This window comes from Formica exsecta, unplaced genomic scaffold (genome assembly GCF_003651465.1).
Source record: "Formica exsecta isolate Colony F162 unplaced genomic scaffold, ASM365146v1 scaffold37, whole genome shotgun sequence".
NCBI lineage: Eukaryota > Metazoa > Arthropoda > Insecta > Hymenoptera > Formicidae > Formica > Formica exsecta.
In genome coordinates, this window is record NW_021850941.1 from 1,698,797 (window position 1) to 1,723,848 (window position 25,052).

The 25,052-nt window shown below is 30.6% G+C and overlaps 2 protein-coding genes across 2 annotated transcripts in view; one reads left to right on the forward strand and one right to left on the reverse strand.

Annotated features, from left to right (window-relative positions):
* LOC115239256 (COP9 signalosome complex subunit 7) overlaps positions 1 to 25,052 on the forward strand; it is a 100,333-nt gene that overhangs the window by 32,097 nt on the left and 43,184 nt on the right. The window lies entirely within an intron of this gene.
* Positions 1 to 25,052, reverse strand: part of LOC115239258 — a 165,013-nt gene that overhangs the window by 25,488 nt on the left and 114,473 nt on the right. Inside the window, exons 3-4 of the mRNA XM_029813689.1 lie at positions 8,668 to 8,810; positions 814 to 984 (exon numbers count right to left, since the gene is read on the reverse strand). Of these exons, the coding sequence (XP_029669549.1) occupies positions 814 to 984; positions 8,668 to 8,810 (314 nt within the window). The remainder of the gene's footprint in view (positions 1 to 813; positions 985 to 8,667; positions 8,811 to 25,052) is intronic.

Below are 25,052 nucleotides of genomic sequence, written 5' to 3' on the forward strand. Positions count from 1 at the left end.
ATATATATATTCTAATTGTATGTTTATAATTACTTGAATTATAGGATATCTAATTATAGTTAAAAGCACTTACTTCCACACTATTAGTTTACAGGTCTAATGTTATGTATATTGTGTTATGTGAGCATTATTTATATTTATAAGATCTATTTTTAAAAAGAATATGGTCTCTTGAAACATTCGTATCAAAATTATATTAAAGATTATCTAGCTTTGTAATAAAATACTTTCTTAAATATTGCTATATGCAATTAATTAAAAAAATGTTATATTGTGATGAAACAATATTGTTATTTTTGAATTCTATTATTTATATATAATGCCTATACAAAGCCATCAGGGAATTTTATTACGATTTTACATTAATTTATTTAACATTCACACACTATTATATTTTATGTATGAATATTTAATCTAACTTAAAAGCTTTGCGAAAATGGTGCTGTAATAATAATATTGAACTGAAATTACTTCATATTATATGTAAGTAAAATATAATTTTTAGTATAAAAATTATTTGCACATTTGAGTGGACACAATTTTCAAAGCTAATTTTTCACAATCTTTATATCACATTTGTAAGAAAAATATTACCGAGCTTTTAATATCAATTAAATGGAAAGATAATAAAAAAAGAATCCTTACAAAAATATATCTTTCTTTCATATATAGTACACATAATATAAGAAATATAATAAATACATAAATACATAACGTAATAATAATGGAAGTATATAATATATGTTTCGCGCAAATTTTATGATCAAATACTGTCCATGAATTTAAAACAAAAAATTACGATCGGGTACAAACCTTTATGCCGTAGTTACTCTCCTCATAAATGATGGAGACATAGCTCCAGCCCATCGTTAATACAATATCGACCATCGCCTTGACTTGATAGTGATCGCTAGGTATGGTACGGCTAAAATATTCGAAGCGTTGCTTGTTGGAAAGCTCTGGACTTGTTGAGAAAAAGGAGACCTACAATAATAGACAAATTTCTATTTTAAATTATTTACATATAAGGAAATTATTACACAAATTTTATAATGTTAGATCTATACACTTAATTGTATCATCAATCATTATAATAAAAGATAACTGTCTCTAAATCTGTTTTATAGATTTATGCTTATGTTATTTGCATGTAGAAGAATTTTTGCATTATTTCTTATATAGTGCAGTAATAGAAAGACCAAAAATACAGAAAAGTACATTATTATTAATTAAGAGTATTGTTGTAATAAATATGGGAATTACAACAAAACCTTAAAAACATAAGAAGCAAAAATGTTTTATAAGATTTGTGTATACATACAAGGGGTAAATAACTTGATAAATAACATTTTCTTTTACGACACATTCTAAATTGCTATGTCAACAGTTCAAAGTGTTTAGGAATATAAAACTTTTGGGAAGCTTCCGTCATCTTCATCTTTAATTTCTAAATCTTATCCGAAATATGGAAACATCGAAAAATATCTTCTTTTTTTTTTTTAAAGATTGATATTTGAATTTCAAGCTTGAAAAATAACTGGGTACTAGGTGTTTTATTGCGTCGCGTACGGCATTATAGAACACGAATGTCGCGTTGGTATCGGATAAATCCATTTCTAATTGCGAGTGAGTGACTGCATCTGGCTAAAAGCGAAGTAAACTTGAATTCTCTTGGAAGTGGTCGACGTTTCTGATGGTTCTGAAATGGACCGAGAGAGTGAAAGCGTGTAATTTAATGACTGTCAGAGAATTACACTTTAACTTGTGTGTTTTTCTCGAAAGAGAAGAGTGTATCTTAGGAACGATCAGTGATGTGAAGATAATCAGTTAATTTATATCATTCGCCACTCTTTAAAAAGCGATTTATACCACTATTGTCGGAAAGCTGGACGCTAAAAGCGACATAAAATTTCACTACTTTTAAAGCATCTCAAAGATGCAATATACAAGAACCTTAATATTCAAGCGCACAAGAAGATATAGCGTCAAAGCTCGAGAGAGATATAAGTAATGAAAAAGCCACTGTTACGAAGCTTCAAGGATTCAAGAATTCAAGATTATAAGAGTTCAAAGACTAAAAGAGAGATCAGATAATCAAAAGGGTTAAATAGCTACATCGAAAGATTCGGAAATCAAAGTTCCATGAAATCGTGAATTCTTAAAGAACAAAGTTTAGAAGATCTGATAACATAGAATATTTAAGGAACAGAGGAACAGAGTAAAATCAAATATATCCAGCTGTTTGACAGTCTAATATTTGGAGATCATTCAAAACGACTTACTCATGGGTTTGAAGATTCATGGAGTAACAAGAGTATAAATTTAATCTCTCGAAGGACAAAGCATTCAGGAAACGATGACGGTTGTACGTGAAAGACATCATTTGTCTAAATCATGTATTTCACCGTAACATTCCATAATAAGTTTTACCATCAGTCTGTCGTTTATCTATGGACCAAATTCTCCCCTCTGTGTTTCCATACAATATTCTACATTTGCTATTCTGTGGTGACGCTTATCGAAGAAAAGGCGATTTTGGGTTAGCCGCATGTGCCAACGTGGATGATTAATTATCTTTTCATCGTGTAGGCGTAAATTGACTTCTTCGAAATCAACTTGGTGATACAATCGCGTTAGAGAAGTTTGACGAAGATATACTATTATCACTTTTATGATTATCAAACTGGCAAACTTTCTATTGACGTTTCGATTATCAAATTGCTATTTTGTAGTAAAATTGTAGTAAGAGCTTTTCGCATACCGTAACTCGCTGAATATCAAATGGTTCGAACTCGCATAATTCAATTTTTTATTGTAACTTATATTTATCGTAAGATTTTTTTTTTATATTTTATAACACAAATTCTCGTGGGATCGACAGTTTCGCTTGCCCTCGATCGTCGTTCGATTTGTCTTAGCTAGTAACGAGATTTTTTTTTTAAATGTTCGATCTCTGCTAGCGATGTCGATGCGTACGCATCGGATGAGTTTATGTAGTGAGAAACGAGGCGGCGTTATCTCGCGCCACGAGGGTACCAACGCTATTTTTCTTCGGAACAATACACGTCCTATCATATATCGCGGTTGGTGCATGCTATGGCGAATATATTTATCACGATTTGTCAGATTCAGAGTGATTACTATCAACTCTATGAAAACTCGCTTGTCCAATCATATAAATATCAAGCTGCCTGGAATATTAAAGCTTCGACTCGATCCGCTCGCTTGGCTTGATCGATTAATTATATAGCAAGTTTGCAAATTTCTTCGCTTGCTACGCTGAGATGAAAATATTGATGAAAAATAGATCTATGTGAGTAAAGAGAGAAAAGTTTCGACGCTAACTATTTATGCATGACCCAAAAGATTCAAAACTTCAAAATTATTTTTTTCTTTTTCTATCAGCGGCGTTATAAAAATCTGGAAAAATTTAACTGATGTTGAGAGATGTTAGAGAGAAACTATGAAAATCTTTAATTTCTCATCACGACAGATAGAAAAGAAATGAATATTTTAATTAACATTATATATCGTGATACATCGATATATATATATATATATAAATGTACATATATGCAACAATTTATTTTTTGCCGAGATGTTTTACACGAAAATGTAATAATTATGTTTACATTGTTTACAGATGATTTGATTATTATAGTATGCATTTTGAAAAATAGTAGGTCATATTTGATCAAAACTTTATCGTCGACAGAGAGAACTTAATTATATACGCTGTATTTTTCCGCACAATTTCAATTGAAAAGGTAGGGGTCAAATAACGTATCATCTCGTGTCATTTGTGTTTTACTGTTACCGTTACTCGCGAGTTAATTGAGGATTATGTGATACTAACACAGAACTCTGTCGGAATGTTTGCATTTTTTACCATGATCATTTCTGAGGCTCGTACCATTGCAGCCGGTTCTTTTGTAGAATCTAGAAAACGATGTTATCGTTAATTGAAATGAACCGGCTGCGCCCAAACCGCGCGAAATTGCAAGCCCTACTCACTATGCCGATAAAATGGGATAAGAGGACACGTTCTCTCGAATTATTCGATATATTCAATACTTTATAACAATATACTCAGTTCTCGTAAAGAGGATTTAATATGCTTTATATATCAGTATTAATAACTCGAGGATCATTTCTTTTAGTCGTAATTACATTTTATATGTATTAAATTATCTCGACAGATAATATTTCTTGTTTATTTCTGCCCATTTTCTGATCAGTCGCATCGTAATTAAACGTATCTGAAAATCTAGTATATTATCGCATATATTGAAACTAATTATATGCATTTTTGCGTTGCGTAATAAATTATATATTATATGATAAATTTTAAGTATCTTAATATATCCATGATAACGACAAAAAGGACGAACGTTTTTAAGTGATTATTTATTGTAAATCGCATAAAATATTCAGCGATGAATTGATTAACGATAAAAATGCTAATGACAGCGGCCAAAGTTATAAAGTCCGGGTTAATTAAAAAATTTTACGAACGATTATAAATGTACTTTTAATCGGATAATGTAAATCGCATCCTTCCAAAGTCTTTATAAATTGAATCCAATTACTTTCTGCGAAGATTATCTCTAGATAATGCGACGGCACAAGAAATGAGTATTCTTTTTTTTTATATTTCTACGCGAAGTAATTTTTATTCTTTAAGTTTTACATTCTTCTTCTTATCCCTTGCCAAAAGTGTGCAATCGAGAAGTGGCGGTTATCAATCATTATTCAAATTTCAGCGACGTCAACAGCATATTTTCAAATGGGGGAAATTTTGTATGGGCGATGTGTAGGTCCTTGACGAGATGCGATTTCATTTATTTAGTTCACGTGACTTGAGCTCGCGTCGCATCGCGCGGCTTACGTCTTGAATCTCGATCGTAATCCTACGAGCTTCAACAGTCCTAGCAGCGACGAAGAACCACTTACAGAAATTGCTGCTGAGCGTTTTCTTTTCAACTAATTCGATTCGCGAAAACCGTGACTAAAATTTATCACGACGGTGTACTTGATGCGATTAAACCTATTCTACTTCAATTGAACAGTAATAATTGATGAGGAGTGGCTATTGTAACGGATTTTAATTTAAGATTAGAGTAGATTATTGTTATCGTATATGAGTTTTTTCTTCAATAATAATTAAAAATACACACATCGAAAAATATAATCTTATAATTCTTGCAAAATAATTATAATTTTTAAAATTGTATATGGATCAAATCGTTCAATCAAACACATCTTTTTCTACTTTCAGCTCTTGTTTCTATGTCTATTGACGAGAAATTTGATACGCGATAATGTAGGTATGGTAATCGATTATGTAATTTAGATTACCTCTCGCAGCATTGCCAGCATAAATCTTTGTACGCGTATGTTATTGAATCCTGTGAGCCGACTAGTGTTTGCTTGTCGATCAAACTGCGATACGTATACATGTGTATGCACGCGATACTGATTGACATAGCGAAGCTCTCTTTGACGCGTATGCACTTTCCGCCTAAGCAGGGTGTTATACCTATGTTTCTATGTCGATCGTACGTCATCGTGCTGACAAGTTGCGGAGAAATCGTTTAGCTAAGCGGTCGTCTGCAACCACTTTAGAGCGCGCGTAAACGCGACGGGCAACGATATTCTGTCGATGTTAGTTGCGTTTAACGTGATGAATAATACATTCTCCGTTGCGAGATACTGCTATGAAAATACATCCTTTATGCCGCGCGCGAGAATGTGCCTTGAGCGACGCACGAGTAGCGCATCATATTAATTTTTTTTCACCTTTTTGTTGCGTTACTGCAGATACAAAATTTATCTTGGATCGACGTATAAATATATAATATTTTCGAGAGAAATTCCATAATTGTCGCGATGCCCAAAAACGATGTAAACTTTACTATATTTAGTAGAAACGTGTTTAGTAAAGACATATAGAGTTGTAAGATTGATTATCCTTAAATAATGAAATGTCATTCCCGAAGATAAAGTTCTTAATAATTGAAACGTGTTCTCTGTCATTTGGGAGAAGAGGTCAACTTTAATCAGACCTTGCCACGCTTGAATCGCTGCTAAAGTGACGAAGATCGAGCGCTTTTTGATCTTGCAGAAGCGTTATAAATATGGATAAAGTAAATTACTAACTTGTATGAGAGAAAAATGTGCTAAGTTTATGGAATAAGTGGTACTTATCTTTTTTTTTTCGGTCGAATAAAGCTATTATCAGACACGAAAGAACGTTACGTTGTACAACAACTATTTTTAACATTTGAATTTAAAATATTATAAATGGGTTAATAATATTTTTTTGAAAAAAATTGTAACAAATTATAATAAATTATACGATATAATAATATAAGTTATAAGCCAAAAAATCTGATATTTTAAATATCCGCTATTTAATTCAAACTATACTATGAATTAACAATTTATGTTGTCTTCTACTTGCCATAATATGTATAATCGCGAATAATTGATTTGAAACAACTTTAGAAATTTCGCTCCGTTAAACAAAGTAATGACGAGTTTAAAAACTTAAATTTTTTGTAAGCTTGTGCTTCCTACATCGATTCTATGCCTTTAAGCAAAAGTATGAAATTGACTAGGTCGGAAAATTCATAAAAGTTTGCCACTTTTTTTCGGAATACTACGTGATGAGTAAAAAGCGATCTCAGTTCACGTCACATACATTCTCGAACAGTTTCTTAGTTTAACGCAACATAGACGCGACAAGTTTCATAAGACTGAGTTTAACAGATGCGACGGGACAGGCAGAAGTGCCACGAAAGAAACTTATCTTGTAATATAGCGAATATAAGTTTTTTTAATCTGGTAACAATATTGATAAATGAAAAATTTCTAACAAGAAATTGTCAAATTATACATTTTTTTTTGTATTTAAATAACATAAGTTTCAGTATTATGAGAACTCTATTTGACTAATGAAATGTTTGACCGTAATATCGTGAGATGTATTCAAAGTTAAATTTGACTTTTGCGTCTGTTAAATATTAACGATGTATATTTTTAACTATTAAAATATTTACTTTTAAAATGTGTTTTATATGTTTACTTTTAAAATGTGTTTTATATGTTTATGTATATAATAGATATATTTTATATACAATATAAAATATATCTTTTTCTAACAAGTATAAGTAATTAATTTTTTTATCACGTATCAATCTCACTCGACGAGAATTAAAGATCGTTATCGTCTCGTATATATACTATATAAATCGCTGTATTTCGATCTTATCTTGAGTCAATCTTCATAACTTTGCATATAAATACACATATTACCGAAGTTTGACCTGTAGTATATCTATTATGACGAGAAACTCGATGTTGTAAAATGAGATCTTCACAATATGGATAGTATAAGCAAATTAATCTTATAACTTGCATATCAAGAACTATTGAGTAAAGTGTAAAGCAACACTAGATGAACTATTATTAAAGAGTTATCTATATAATCTTGCAATTCGAGTATCTTATACAATAATTAGCAGTTTAAGTTAGTATAAGTTGAAGTTTGTTTTCCAGTTGTTCTGTAGTGAACATGCGCATATGAATATTAGACAAATCTGTGCACAGGTAATGATAAAGAGATATAAATAACACACAAATTTCTAATTGAAATCATTGTCGCGTAATGTTTTTTAACATATGTTTAAACATATGTAAAATATATATTTATATAGAATTATCGCGATGAAAAATTATTGTGTTTCTCTAACTCTAGTTATATTGGAAAGTGATTGTTAAATTTTATTTTGCTCTCAGTTTGCATCTTGCAGGAAAGTATGGACCATGATATTATTCAAGTTTGATTCATTTTTGGTTGACGATAGTCGGCAAAATAGAATAACAGAGAGTTAGTAAAAGTTTAATAGGCAATACGGCACTTTCGCGGTTGGATAATTACAGTAGCGTTACGATAGCACCCCTTAAACCTCAGCTAATAGAGCACTGACTGAGAGCTATAACAGGCTAGGAGATTCGAATGGCTTATAAGGAAAGTAGCGTTGGATGAGGTGATTTCACGGTACGAAGATTTTAAACCGGGGGTTCCGTAAACTCTTGCGTCAAGAATGAAGTTTTCACGGTTTGCTGCCACCTGACACATTTTTACCTCGTAACCTCTAGAAGCACGAGTATTGCTTAGCTCTGAATTTTCGTGGTAGCGCACTGAAACGTGTGAAAAATATATATGGAATTTTCCACTCATCACATTTTATATTAATGCACGCTTTTGGAATAGTTATGCTATTTTATCATTTTTCTATAAAGCAAGATTTTTCTCGTATATTTTTTCCTTAGATTTTATAAATATAGATTATTTTACATAACTCTATATATACATATATTGTAATTTTTTTCTATATATTTATGAGACATATGAAGTATTTAAAGTCAAATCTTTACACAAAAGAAAAAGAAAAAACATGAAGAAAGTGTTGCTTTTTTTTTTTTACATTATTTGATGACGAAAATGTATATATGGCAAACACTAAATATTACAGTAAAAATTTTTTCTTGGGCGAGAGAGAAAAAGGGAGAAATAGTAGTTTTCGCAAAATATTCTCGGTAATTAAGTCGTTATGAAGATATTTCTCGTATTAGAAAAATTGAATTCAAATATGTACTTACTTGTGGAATCCTAAACAATCGTAGAAGATTGGCAACCTGAATTGATGTTACTGAACTCGCAGCACCAACGACACCACTGATTACCTTTCGTATAGCAGTTTTGTTGCAGTGATATTCTGCACCGTCTATGTTGCTTATCGAACCTGAAATATACAATAATAACATACCATTAGTGGTGGTGTTTCTGTTTATAATTTATTTAAAAATAATATTTGAGATATTAACAATTAATTAGCTTAATGATACGCCTCTATCAGTGTGTTTTATGTCGATGAAAGTTTGCTGCTAATAAACGCGCAGGTAAATTCGCGTTAATACAATAACGATGTTATTTTGTTCAGATTGTCAATATTTTCATCATTGCATGGGATATACTGGTAATTAATTAGTTTATGGTAATAATTTGTTTTGTATGACACAAATAGGTAAAGGTTGAATCAATAAAATGAGCCATATAATACGAACGAAATGGATACCAAAGTCGATACAAATACATTTTGTACATGCAAAAACAAGTGATGTAAATAATTTCAATATTTTGTTTATTAGTCCAGTTATATTAATATTTAACCTATTTTTTTACTGAATGTGCGCTATTTACACATAAATAATTTATGTGTAATTAATGGATTATATATATATATATATGAAATATATAATATATAGTTTTATATATGTATATGAAACTTTTACAGACAGACGTACATTTGACCGATTACATGCCTGATATAAAATTAAAATTTATTTAATGCGTTCAATCGTTCAATGCGTTCACTTTGTTAGTTATCATTATACAGCATGTACAATGAAACATAAATTAATGAAATTATCATAATATGTTTTGTAACAAACCCGTTACATTTTCGTTTGCGTTTTCTTTATCGCTTGAATTTCACGCAATTTTGCAGGAAAACACCTGTTGAATTGCTCGTTCTTACATTGTCCGTCATTGATCTATGTAGTTGCAGGTCCAATTTATGGATGGAAAAAAATTATGTTTGCTATGTTGTAATAATTTCTAAAATCATAGTGAGTAGTGGATGTAGTCTCCCTCATTATATTTTAGAATATAATTTAAAATTTGCGGCACTATTTAAAGCAATGTCAAAACAATGTTTTTGACTATAAACTAAAATAACAGTATGCTTAAATAAATAAGTTTTTATACATACTGACATATCTTGCAATGTTAGGATGTTTATTTTATAGTATGTCAAATATTCCACATCTCGTATCGCATGTCCCATTTTTATATATTGTTTTACTTATTATCACACAGGATGTGATACCAATAGGATACATTGGAAAAAATGCGATTTTTTTCTATATCATTTTTCATTAAAGTTTTTTTTTCATGCAGTTACGTAAACTCAACAATACAATGCGAGAAACATTGTTTGTAAGTGAGTGTTGAAAATTGTGTTGAAAAATTTCAAACACGCAGTTGTTGCCTGCATAAGAAATTAACCTGCTGTCCCTACGATTTTACACAACGTCGTTTTTTAGCTTCTCGTTTACACACGTGGCCCGAGGATGTTTACCAACGAAATTCACTTTTATTTCTATACATAGCCAACGCAAATGTTTGCCAAAGGCTCAGCGCGGATATCGAGAGGGTGAAAATCGAACAATGACTCCTTCTTGAGAATTTCGCATCTTCCTCCTGTTAGAAGCTTCGTTTCTCTTTTTTCATTCCTTTCTCTCGACGCAGCAACGGAAGAATTGCGATAGAAATGTTTTTCGCTCGCAAGCAACAAATCAATGACAACGAATTTATCTTTTGCTAGAAGTCTTATGCATTCCATGAAAATAAAGAAATGATGAGCAGAGAAGGGACTAACAAAAGAATATAAAAATGGAAACGTTGCCACCTTGAGCTCTTTGTACGTCCCGCTTTTTACATTGTGAAAGACGAGACCTTATTTTCACAGATCTGCACATATGATAATACATGTTTCCTTCTTTAGCCAAGATTATGGTCTTGAGAAGTGAGATAGGTCGACACGCGGATCGAGGGGCGCAATGCAAAAATGACGGTAGAGAAATTTTTCTTATATCCGCGTTTACGTGAACCGACGGATAAATTTGAAATGCTATAAGAAAAACACTTTAACACAATGGATATCTGCGAAATATATCCATTATTAACACACATATTTCGCATACATCCATTGTTAAAATGTATTTGTTATCAGCATTGCAAGTTTATCCGGTCAGTTCACACGAATATAAGAAAGATTTCTCTCTCGTTATTTATTTAAGACGTATTTCTATTTTAGCAATTCTATGATGAAAATAATATTATTTCCACATTATACTTAAATTGCGCATGAAATTCAATTACTTTCCTGGAGATAAAGCTTTTATATGTATGTTTTCTTCGGCTTTTTTTTTACGCAGTCAATTGAAGATCAAAGACTTTATACGATGCACGCTATATATGATAATGTTAATACGAATAATAATAATAATAATCAAAATTTATAAAAAAAAGTATTATAATAAAGAAAAAAAAACAAAGCTTCCTCTATGAGGAAGCAAAATTCATAGAATTTTTATCCTTTTACGAGTCGAACAGAAAGAAATTCAATGTAAGGTTTTATTGTATAATTAAATAACAAGTTTTTAAATCTATTTTTATGATATTATATTTATTTAGTATTTTATATAGAATTCAATTAATCTATTTGTAAATAACGCATATTTATTATTTTAAAAATTAAACAGATATATATATATCTAAATAGTTTGGAAATAGATTAATGTTTCTAATTTAAATTAAATTTATATTAGTATTTTCCAATGGTTTGCTTAATACAATATTATATATATACAGGGTGTAACTAAAATAAGGCGACAAATTTCGAAGGCAATCTTTCCATACCAAAACATGAAAAAAGTTCATATCAACATATATCCGCAAACCCATTATTACTGAGATACAGCTCAAAATGTTTATAAATTCAATTCACTATTTACAATCAGAGCGATTGTTTATCGGTCCTTGTCTAATTTATCTATTTGATCTGTAACTATTTTCTTGTACAAGTACTATGTAATATAATGTAATGCGCTAACGCATTTTTGCTGCTTGTGAAACCATTTGCAACCGCTCCGGGATATTTGAAAGAGTGCGGCAGTCCATAATCCGATGTGTCCATGCGTGTATTGAATCCATATATATATATAATTTTGTTTTATTTTTCAGTCAATATATTATTGCGTAACTTTTGATATCGATTAAAATAAATTGTTTTCTTTTGCTTTATATTTCTTTAATTTGAATATTTTACGCTTGAAATATTTTATCAATTCACGTAAAAAAAATAGATAGCCTCGTTAAATGTCATGCCCAAAGTAAAAACTCTCCGAACGAAATTTACAAATTGATGGATCGCTTGATCTATCGTTACACTCACTGTAATTGGCAAACTCATTATAAAGTAACGTTTAAAAAGCATCACTGTTTATATATAGATTGTTAACGCTTGTCCGTGTACGTTCATATATTTCCGTTATATTTACAAAAATAAATAAATATATATACGCGAGAATGTAATACAAACACAATCTGTGTACAGAAAAATAACATGCTGGTAACATATCCAATAGTGCATATGTACTAGAAAATATGTATTTGTACAAGGAAAAAAATAATCTTCTTTTGCATAAAAATACACATGTCGATATTCGTCATCTCGATATATTTCTAGATCCGATCATGATGCATTTGCTCGCCGACTAATTTGTGTTATTCGCAAATGTACTTCGTGTGGATTATTCCGGATAATCGATCGTCAATGTTATGAATATTCGCGCTCGTTTCTATACTCGGCAGATCGTTCTAATTTTCGGTTCATTGGCTATTACTGAAATTACGATAGCAGCCGTTTGCTGTCGGAAACCGCGCGAACTATGGTCCAGGAATATCGAATAACGCTCTCTCTATTCATTCTCGCACGAACAACTAGCGAGATTTCAAAACCGAGAATTTTTTAAATATATAATGCTACGTGAAATTGTTATTACGATCTAATGTTATTTAATTTTAAAATAAATTATTTGTATCTATCTCGATTATATATTTACTCAAATTAAAAAACAGCGTATCTTGCAGAATAGTATATTTTCGATTCGATTGAATCTGATCCAATCTTTAAAAACATACCCAAATTTAGCGCACGTTTGTTTGAGTTTCACAATGGCGAACGTACCAAAAATAATGATATAAATAATATAAAGTAACTTAATTTATTCTTGGATCTCTAATATATATATATATATATAAGTTGTATCTGCAAATCTTTCTCTCTGTCTCTTGTATCGAAGTACTTTTTCGTGTCGCGCGGACGCGTATTGTGAGGAAAAATGAGAATGCATAAGGTGATGTTACCTAGAAATTACGTTGTGCTTTATATAGCGGAATTTTTACTGAAGAAGTGAAACGGAAGGAGTCGAATTTGCATAAAAATACATATTATGAAATCCTATGTTTTCCCGCTACGATGCTTCTTCTACCGTCGTTAATAAATAAAAACGCGCAAATTGTTTAAAATTTATAACAAATTCTTTGGATTTGAGAAAAATAGAAATTCCGATTGCCAAGATAAATTATTGCAGACAATTACTCTGTATCTTCTCTACAAATCATTCTTATTAATTAAGCAATGTCGAAGAATTTGCAAAGAATTCGCAGGATGAAATATAATTATGTTATATAGTCGCGCGTCTGAATTTCTTTTTCACAAATCTTTGAAGTTTAATAAAAAAATAATGAATGTTTGGCCCTGTTTATTTGTTTACAGGCGATTATTTTTTCCTTTATATATCGCGTTTTAAAGTTATTTATAATACATCATTGTGCCACGTGTAAAATTTCTTACTCGCAAATCTCTGTCATTATTACACGCTAGCTTTCTTTTATTTTAGTCTTTTATTTAGTCTGCTATCTTTAAGACTTTTTTTCTATTTCATTTTGCTCAGATTTATAGCAAGCGCGAGATTTATAGCAGGTAGCAGAGAAGGGAACAGATGCTACAACATGTTTATACATGACATAACAATTCGTCGAGTTAATTTTATCTAAACGTAACGAATTGTCAGCAATTAATTATACGTTTAACTTAACAATTTTTTTTCTGGCCAAGAATTACGAAGCGAAGAACGAACGAAAGTGCGCGAAAGCAGATTGAATGTGTTGGCGTTGATTCTAAGCGTCGAAGTGAGAAATCAGCGAGAGAAATAAAATGCCGGGAAACGTGCTGAGGGTATGGTACGCGAAAAATTCGAGAGAATGAGATCGAGTGGTAGCCGCATTAATTTCGATCGCGGGTCAAGATGTCATTACTATGCATCTCACGTAGAGCGGCTTCTTGGCTTTCACGTTTTACTCCCGCAATTTAGAAGCGATTAATAAAGATAATCACAGTGTGCAATTTCTACAGGAGCTAAATGAAACATTTATGCTGATGCTGCTCGATATCGTTTACACAATCGTCGGAGGTAATTTCTTATCTTTCGCGAATTCTATTATATTCTCATCAACCATTATAATTACTTATAATAATTATATATTAAATTAAGAAGTAATTATCGTAGCGATTATATTACAGCGTGATTACTGACATTTTAAAGCTTCAGCCAACCAGGTAGATAAACTTCACTCTTATATTGAATATTTTTATAAAAATTGCTTGCACACACATGTATATATGTGTATATGTGCATGCACCTTTTACATACATGTGTAAAATATTATAAAATATAACAATATAAAATATTTATTAAATTGTTAAAGCACAAAAAGTACTTATAACAGATTTCATTGAAAGTTTTATAGAGATAAAGTTCTTTTTTGGATTATACACAAGAGTGTTTAAAAAGTAATGTATTATTCTGGTTGTATTAATTTGTTTAATCCATTATAATTTCTACGATATTTATCAAATTTCTATGTCACATTTTTATTCGAAAACTTTTCTTATGCCAAATAAAGTTTTAATATCTGTTGCAGACGAACAATATGTAATGAATGGAATGGAACTCATTGTCTGTATATAATCCAACATAATATTATGCGCGAATTGCATTCAATAACATATCATAGAAAAAGATCCGTCTTTAGATCATTAAAATAAACATAAAACATATAGATAGAACAATTAAATCATTGCTCTTAAATAAAAAATTCAAATTGATATAATTATTTTTACAGTTGAGAAATAGAAATTGCTTTATTTTTAAAATACGCAATATATATTTCGTGCATACGAATTAATCAAAGATTATTAATCTGAATAAGACTTTTTATCAGACAAAGTATAGAGTTAATAAACTGTTTAGCATAATACCATTCATTAAATTTATATCCTTCGTATAAATATCGTATTTATATGCATAAACTCCTGGGGTAGTACATGATATATATACTCTAGCGTTTCCTAAATATATATTCCGTGTATAAGTATATCTAGCGTATTTACACAGTTTGGTAAGATGGATGAAACCACAATGCGAAATTACTCTGTCGCTGTGATACAATCAACATCAGCGACAACCGCAAACATCGTCAAAGTGACAACAATTTGCAATTTATAATAACGGGTAATTATACTGGAATCTATCGAGGATAAATCTTGCTTTTTGTCTGCTTCGTCTGTTGCGAAGATTTTAGTGTGAAAAAATTAATTTTCTATTTTATATAATTGATTTGTTTCTGAATGTATCAACGTGTTGTGTTATATTTATTTTTGACGTTGCAAAATTATACAGAAATTCAGCTATTGCGGCCTACATCGTGTTATTTTCGCAAACGAGGTGAAATGCATCAAATCAAACAATAAGCGTTTCGCTAATTAACACCTGCAGATATGCGCGCAAGTTTGTGTACAATACCCATGTTCCGTATAACATGCTGTGCATATTCCGCATTTCCTTTCCTCAGGAATGCACGAGCGACTGTCGCCGCAACGACCAGTCTGATCCTTCTTGACCATCTCATGCTTCGTACTGGATAAACAGTTCATTTATCAAGTAGAGCTGTATGTCTTGTACATATGTTAGCTTAGACCAAAATATACTATATTATTAGTATGTGAGAAATTAATCTGGAGTATAGCTTCTGATATTTTTATTTACTGAATGTGTGTGTAAAGCTATTATGATAATATATTAATGCTCTTTTAAAAATATAATACATAAATAACAGATTTGAATTTTTGCCCGCTAATATATATATAGTTATTCCAAATAAAAAATTGATATACGTAGTGTTTATGAAAATTCTGGAAGTTACTTTTTTTCATGAATTAAGTGTATATATAATTTTTATTGTTAGGCGTATTAATAATTTAATATTATAACATACGAATTGTTCGCGTCAATCTTACTGCAATTAATAGACACATTCAATTTCAAAGCATTATAAAAACTTTTACACATGTATTTTTTGTTTTGTATAGCATCTACTTATAAAATTCAATACTATTCAGCATTAAAAAGTATTTACGATTTTGTAAACAATTGAATCATGAATCGGTTGAAAAATCAGTTTATCAACACATGGTTCGACATTCGATTTTCACTTTTCGTTGTAGAAGACAAGATCAGGATTGTCTTCAATTGCACGATTACATGCAACAAACTCATTTAATTCGAGTAATAATAGAGAGAAAACGGCATATATATATATATATAATATATATATATAATATATATAAACGGCATATATATATATCTCTTGTGCACAAAAATGCTCTTCGCGAATAGCCACGTTACTTTGAAATAATCGGGAAATTTAAATGGCGATTATTCGACGAGCATATTTTTTATAAATATTGAAAGATTTTTTTTTTTTTTTATAGCGAAGCGCGACAATGGAAAATTATATTTGATAGTATGTATATTTTTTTGTTTAGTTTTAATATTTTGTGTGAAATTTTATGACATTTTTGCAGAAAGAACAAATTTAAACAAATAATTGTAAAAAATATCCCTCGAATTTTAATTTAATTACAACAATTAACTTTATTACAACGTTTTTTTACATAGTTTTTTTGATAAATACTTGAACTTTTTAAAATATAATTTATGTAGTAAAATGAAAGTATAAATATTTTATGGGAAGGCTGCATATTATTTTAGTAAAAAAATTTCATACAAAAAAAGTGTCTTTTCATAATTATTTTCTGCATTTTAAAAAAGATAAGTTTTATCTTATATAGTTTTAGTCATTTTTTGCCAATTCATTAAAAAATGAACTAAGAAAGAAGAAGTAGATCGGTAGACGATAAAACGAGGGCACCCGTCCAATTTCGATGTAACGAAGCGAAAGAGGAAGACTGCGACTCGGAGCACAATCGCCCTCTTGCAACAAGTAATTCGAAAAACGATCGATGAAATCTCACACTCTAGCTAGCGAAATATTCTCGATGCTCCTTTTGTATAGGAGTTCTACTAAATTTTAACGAAAGTTGCCACATTAATTTCTTCAGAATATGAGCGTCTGTTTTTTGAAAGATGTAGAATCTTTTGGCTGAGAATTCTCAACATGGATTAAATCTTGCCTATCTTATATTTATACACATGATAATTTCTGATTAATATTTTGATGAAAAAGAGGCGTTGTGAAACAATATAAATAATAGAACGTATGAAGTGAATTGTGAAAAAAAGTCTCATTTGCATGAAATATACAGATTCGTGGAATTCAGTTTTTCTACTATTTTACTTTTTACATAAAATAGAATCTGAAAGAATTGTATTTAATAATATGTATTCTTGATGTGAATAATTTATATCCTCACATACATCTGTTATTATATTTATAGGTACTATATTATGTATATTTGGCGCTGTCTTATTAATAATCTTGCTATTAAGATTATTATTAACAAATCAATTTTTTTTTTATAATTGTAATTATTTATTGTAGTTTCATTAAAAATCATTTTATTAAAAGCATGTATTTATTTGATTCGTGCTTGGTCAAACAGATATTTTACTATTTTATTAGAGTTTAGGCGATATTTCTTGTTTAAAGAGAGAAGAGAAAGAGAGAAAGTTTATGATTAAGTGAAATATTCTAAAATCTCTTGCTCTATATATATATATATATATATATATATATATATATATATATATAAATAAGTATTGTTGTAACATCAACTATTAATTAATATAAACAAGTTTCTTAACTAGTAACTCTACACCTTTAGATAAACGATAATCTCTAATTAGTGCCGCGCTAATTAGTACATCGTAACAAACTAATAATACATCTTGTTGGCAATTGGATATTATTCGAGTATCGACAAGGGGGAGATTATTGCCGCTTTGTATTATATTCATAATCGGCTGCTCAGAGATATCGTGTCCAAGATTAAATATCATTAGAACGCTATTGAGTTTATTCTTTAATTGAGATAATATATCTTACAATTGTCAATAATTTTATTTCAATATAGGTTTTCCAGAGATGTGCACTTTTAAATAGTATTTCATTTTCTTTAAAATATAAATTTCTATGAAAACTTTGTGTGCGTTTGTTTGTATAATTAATAAAATATATTGCTATATAGACATAATAAATTTTCTAATAATTCCATAAGAAATGGTATTTTATAATCAATATGCGCACAACACATATACTTACTTTATAATTATGATGCAATTATAAAATAATCCGAAAGTTTCCATCGATAAGGATTATTATACGCGGTAGAATGAAAGGCAAACCGCTCATCATAGATTGTTATGCTTGTTTGCGTATTATCATAACTTTATAATTATCGGTGTGATTATCATGCGCACTCAGTCACATCCTGTTTCATCCAAATAATTCTCTCCAGCTATTCTACGCAAGTGCAATGGTGCGATCAATATAAATAGAGATTTTTAATAAATTTAAGTGTAAGGCTCTAAAGATAAACATCTGTTAAGATTGAAATAAAATGGCAATACGAGCCAAACGCAGTACATAGGGCGTTGTTTTAGACAATCTTACCATTTTTATCGTTCTGGACAATCTTTTAAATAATTGTTTACGCTGTTTGGTTTTTTACTTTTATTGACAATGATTTTGCTTTATCTCACCTTGGTATGTTAACTTTCTATCTTGACAAACTCTTTAAAATCAGATTTCGACTTCATATCATTTCGTTTATTTATTGTAACTATATTATTCGCTTTATTATTTTTATTATTTATATCATTAATTTTTTTTATTGGCTCGAGAATCTTTCAAAAAATGTTTAATTTATTTTAATTGTACATTGTTATTCATATTATTATTTCATATTTATATTATGTTTCTATTGTACTTGACAACCTTTGAAATAATTGTTTAAGCCGTTTGTTTTATCTTTTTGACAACGATACTTTGTCTCCCCTCACTTTAGTGGTTTAACTATTTATATCATTGTGTTATTGAAAGCCGTTGTGTCAAATTGTAATTATATATCTCCGTTAATCATATAATGTAGTAATTTCTGAACGTTCTTGTAAATTTCACAATTGTAATTTTTTATCTATGCTTTTCTCTCATATCTTTGTCCGACCAAAATCGCTCCGCTTACATTACAGGCATAATTAACAATGTAACGTACCATCATACTCTTACATTAATTGAATTTTTTTAACTTTTGACCTATCAATCGAGGAATTGATCATTTTCTCAAGAGCATGGATACTTCTGGATATATTTGTTCATCCTTATTTCGATGTGAGAGATCTTTATTTTTTTATTTCTATGTACTTACGGCTAACCGACTAAGAATATGCGATTTTTTATCTACGTCTACGTTTAATTATTAAATCCGTGCGCTGATGATGGCCGAAAAAGGGCCGAAACGTTCACGTTTTCGCGAATTTACATGTTGTATTGATGTGTTTTTATAATAAATTTGTATGCGCCCTATGTACTGCGCTTGGCTCGTATTGCCATTTTATTTCAATCTTAATAGAGATTTTTATTTTCTAATTTCTATGAAATAATTTTATTGTTTTTAATTTCATCGAGCGTAGATTATTTATCAGATGTGTTTAAAAACTTGAACTGAAATTCTTTTATCTTTCTGTGTAGATCTGTTATAGAGGTACGAAAATAGCGAAGCCGATACGCAAGAATATAAAGAGAATTTATTTGATATCGTTACATCCGCGGATCGATCGCAGCAAATTCACTTACAGTAGACTCTTATACAATAATAGACTTGTTACATTTGCAACTAATCGATTAGCGCGCAACAATATTAATTCATTTCTATTTATTTTAAAACTTATCTCGAGATTTTTATCACTTTTTAGTTTATTTGTTTCTGGCGTTGAGCATTGTTCTCATTATCGGATTTCGATAAAACAAAGTTTAAAATGGCAGCCGATTAATCTTCGATTAGTATTAACTTCTCGGTAACTTTTTTAGAATCGAAAGACATTTTTAATCTTTCTTTCGTGCGTGATAATTGTTCTATTTGTAATAGTTACCATTGCCTATGATACATATATATACATGGAACAATTCTTTGCACGAATATTTCATTATAGCTTATTCACGGAGTCATTTTGATCAAAACTGAAAACATACTTTGGCTAAGATTTATAACTCTTCAACTTTAATGATTCGTAAATACATAGAATCGTGATTGATCTAGCACAGAACCAGACGCCCTCAAGCGCAATCTCTCGGCATGCTCATAAAAAAAAAAATGAATTATAGAGTGACAGAATTCTAATTTGAAATTTGTTATCGTGACTGTTTTCGAGAGACACAGAGTGAAAGAAAGAAAGGGAGAAAGAGAGAGAGAGAAAGAGAGTTTCGGTTCATAAATAGCAGTTTCATGCATGAAAAGCAAAGTTTCTAATTAATCGCGAGTTTACATTCAATAACTTTACTTTATTCAAAAGATGCCTGCGCAATTTTCCAAGAATTAATCAAGATTAACAGAGATGTAATATAGGATAAAATATATTTTATTGAGTGGGTTTGCTTCTTATACAAGTTGCGAATGAAAGAAACATATAATATGTGAGAGATAATTGCAATAACGAAATATAGTTATTAAGTTACATTCTTAAAAAAATAAGAAAAAGTAATAATATAAATAAAAAAAATGATATTCCATTGTATTGTACACGGTTTATGGTAGCTTAAACATGTTCCTAGCACGTAAACCGCAGCGTGTGTCGTGACAGTTCCATGATGACACTATAATTTGTATTAAAAATATTCTTCTAAAATGAAACCCCTCTAATATGCAAATATGACAAGTTTGATAGTGAAAGTTTAATAATTGTTTATTATTGTAATTTATGTATGTATTGTGTTCACAAATTCTCACGAAAATTCAAAATATTTCAACAAAGTAGAATATTAGCTGCTTTTGCATTGACAATGAGACCAAATTTAAAAGATATAAAACTCATTTCAAGTTGTTGTAAATAAACATGTGTCTCATCTGAATATATGGTAATGTTATATATACATATATGTGTATTTCATGATATATGATGGAGAATATATTTACTTTAATATAAAAGACAGAGTTTAATTAACAAATTTTTGGTTTGTTACGAAGTCACTGAAATAATTTCTTCTTAATGCATTTTGAAACATGCGCGAATATAATAATATTTTTATCTAAATTATTAATAGCGATAAATTAAAAAAGGGGTAATAAAAAAACATACGCTAAAAAGAAGGTGAAAGCATTAAAATATATAAAAACTATTAGAACACCGGCAAAGCTTTTAAAACTTTTTCGTATATAAATAATAAAATAAAATCAAGCGGATTATCCGCAGTAAGAATAGACAAGAAGCCGACTGTATCTTTTATGAGAGTCGAGCTCGTTAACACGTAAGGCATATGGCTAGGAACATGGTACACTGTTCGGTAAATAGCGAATATCTTGTTAGCGTAAATGCTGCGACATTCTCCTATCTTTGTTAGAACTTTCGTCGGAATGATGACAAAGGATGCAAATTCAGAGAAGTGTACAATCTCAGTCTGAGTACTGAATCGAATATACAATGTACAAATAATTAACATGGTCGTTTATGAAACACGATCTTCTATCATACATGGGACAATTTTAAATTCTATGAATTGCCTGCCATAGAGCGGAGATAATCAATCATTGTATAATTAATGTTGCTCATTATTCGAATAGTGGAAACACAGATACATGTATAGAAAATGTTATTAAAAAATATATTTATCAGAATGAAACACACACACAGGATGTGTGTTACTAGGAATTAATTCCATGTTTTATCAAAATTTTTTAAGTTTATGTATCTATCATTCGAATGAGTTTTAATTCAAATTCTTGAATTTTATTATGCAAATTAACAACGTTTTTTTTTTATTTCTTTTCTAGGGAATGATATGCAAGAGAATTGTATATGAACAGTGTAATTTATTTACGAAAAAATTAAAGGATGTGTAAATTTATTGTTTTTGGTGCAAAGAGCTATTCTCTTTTTCACATGATAAAAATGAGTGCAAATCTTAGAAATTCTACTTATTTTTTAATAAATATCAATATTTTTTAACATTTTTGAATAAATAATTTTTTCATTTTATGTACGGAATAAAATCTAAGCGAACACGTCTCATGATATAAATTAATATGATTTATCATGTATAGGAGTTACACCGATTAATTAAATTAATTGCTATAGAATTAACTCTATGGTTCGTATATTTCATCGAGTACATTGCTGCATTTCTACTATAACAATTACTATATTACATGAATTAATTCGCATATAAAACAATGTTTGATTTTTTATCTCGATAAAAGAATAAATGGAAAAATTATTTGAGATTTGTTATGTACAGTATGCAAACATGTAATCCCTCGATATTATTAAGAAGATGAAAAATGTGTATAAACGTTTCTGGGGAAGTAATGGCGAGTGCGGTTCTAATTGAATAGCGATGTTTGCGTGATTAAGATTCCTTGGCAGATACCAGACGAAGGGTTGAAATGAATTGTTTTCGACACCGCAAACCGGTGCGATTGTCGGGAGAGCAGATATATATACGCGTTAATATACGAGCATGTGAGAGGCACATCCGCCAGATAGGAGTCATATTCTCATGAGAATACTTAGCCACTGCTAGTCACTCTTAGCGTGTTATAGATCGGTCGTGTGATCATTACTAACCACGATAAGAGCACACGTTTAGGGATAACAGGATGAAACCTTGCATTCAATCACTTCGACGATCCGTCATCATTCGTTTCAACAGCCGAGTCTTGAACAAGTGGAATAAAAAAAGAATCGGTTTAATTTATCTCTTATTGGATAAATAGGTAAATAATTCCGTTGTTCAAAATTGTGTCGAAAGCCAATAGAAGTAAAATTGCGATATGTACTAATTTTTATGGATATATTGACACGAGATAAAGATGTAGACTTTTTATGACATTTAAAAAATCGTAATTTAAATTCGCTATCTTGGAAGGAAGATTCACGCGGGATATATCTTATCGTCTATCTCTCTGCATTCTTCTCGTGCATTCTATTGATACTGTTGTTTTATAAACAAACCGTGATGCGCAATAAAAGTTAGTAGCAGTCGAGCTAAAGTTATAGCTTCGCGCTGCACTCAAGATTACCTACGATCCGAAAGCGCAGCTTGTCAATACGCGAGCCGAATGGAAGAAGTTCGTTGCGCGACACGCAACAGATGCAAACCGACACCACATATATTCCTATGCATATGAAAGCCGAGAAAATGGAATTGCATTGGAAAGGCAACTCGATATTCCATTACATTGATGCGACCACGAACGATACCGCGAATTACGATTCGGAGGTGCTGACTACGCGAACTAAGTGATTTCGAATCGCAATGTTACGTTGTGTGTGTTACGATTGTTCATTGTAATGCTCTTCTCAATTAGCTAATATTTCTACTCTGAGTGGAGAAAGTGTTTATTGCTAAACATTATTTAAAATTATTCAAGTATCTTGTAGGGGGGAGAGAAAGGCTGTGTGTCTTTATTTTATGCTTATAATCAAATAGAAGTTCTTTTGATTTAGATACGTATATTAAGTATTTTACGAAGATATGATATGCGCGAGAGATATACAGTATATATTTCTATATCGTATTTTTGCGCGTTGCTCGCGCCTATGCGGCAACATATTTTCTTGGATATTTGATGAATCGCAATATTCTCTGTGGGAATATTTACTCCTGATATTTCAAAAAATATTCACCTGTGATTATCGCTGATGAAACGATGTCGTAAAATATTACTCGCACATGACACATCGTGAATATACGCGCGAGTATACGAGAGCGAGAACGATGGGAGAATGAAAAATATGAGAGCTTCAACCGGAAAAATAATTTGTCTATCGATCCTGTCCTGACGGTGCAAATTAAATCCAGTAGAACGCGACGTGAATTCACGCGTGAATTCATTTATTTCGCGAGGAGAACTCGGGGTGTGTGTTCGGCCTGGCGCAAAAGTGATCCCCTTTTCTGCTCCTCGTTTTTCTACTGCTATCGAAACCTGAAAATTGGGTTGCTGGCACGACAATGTCGATTCTTTGTTACGATCGCAAGCCACCTCCGGGCATGGAAATTGCATCTTTCGTCACGGATCCTCGATCTATTTGCGTTTGTCAGCTTAAAAAGACGATAGCTTTGATTCCCGTATTCCACATTTCGAAAATTTACGGCTGCCTAAAACACACTTTCTCGCGTTACGAATATTTATAGTATTCACGAAGTCGGATGTAAATAATAGTTTTATCGATGTTTAAAATATGTTTTGTGTCGTTTTTAAGTACAATTTTACGAGAAATGTTCGATTTAAGCGTATGATAGTATGACGTAATACAAACCGATATCCGACATGAACTCTATCGAGCTTAATAACGTTACAGACTTGTCGAGATTTATGAAACGTCACAAATTCATTCGGAAGTATATTTCTTGTGTGACATCTAACTTATATCTTTTTCACTCGTGATAATATTTCGTATATCACGTTGAGATGTTTCATCCAAAAATAATGATAATACAAACATCGAAGTTTCCAAAATTTTATTGTAGGCGTGATTTATAAAATTAAGAATAACGAGTTTTAACATTCGCGTTAATCGAATTGCGTGCCAAGTTAGTTATTATCTGACGGAACACAAAAAGATCGTGGCTTTCAATGAGCAATCTGATAACATGGTTAAGATAACGTGGCGCTTACGATCATCTCTGCGGGAGTTCTTCGATCGAAAGGAGCACGTCTACTCTCTAACAGTGGTCAGATTGGAATTATATCTCGTTTTCCATTATTGTCTTCGAACACGAATGAGTCGGTCATTGGCCCGACACGCACACATATAAGAGCGTTCTCATTATTATTCGT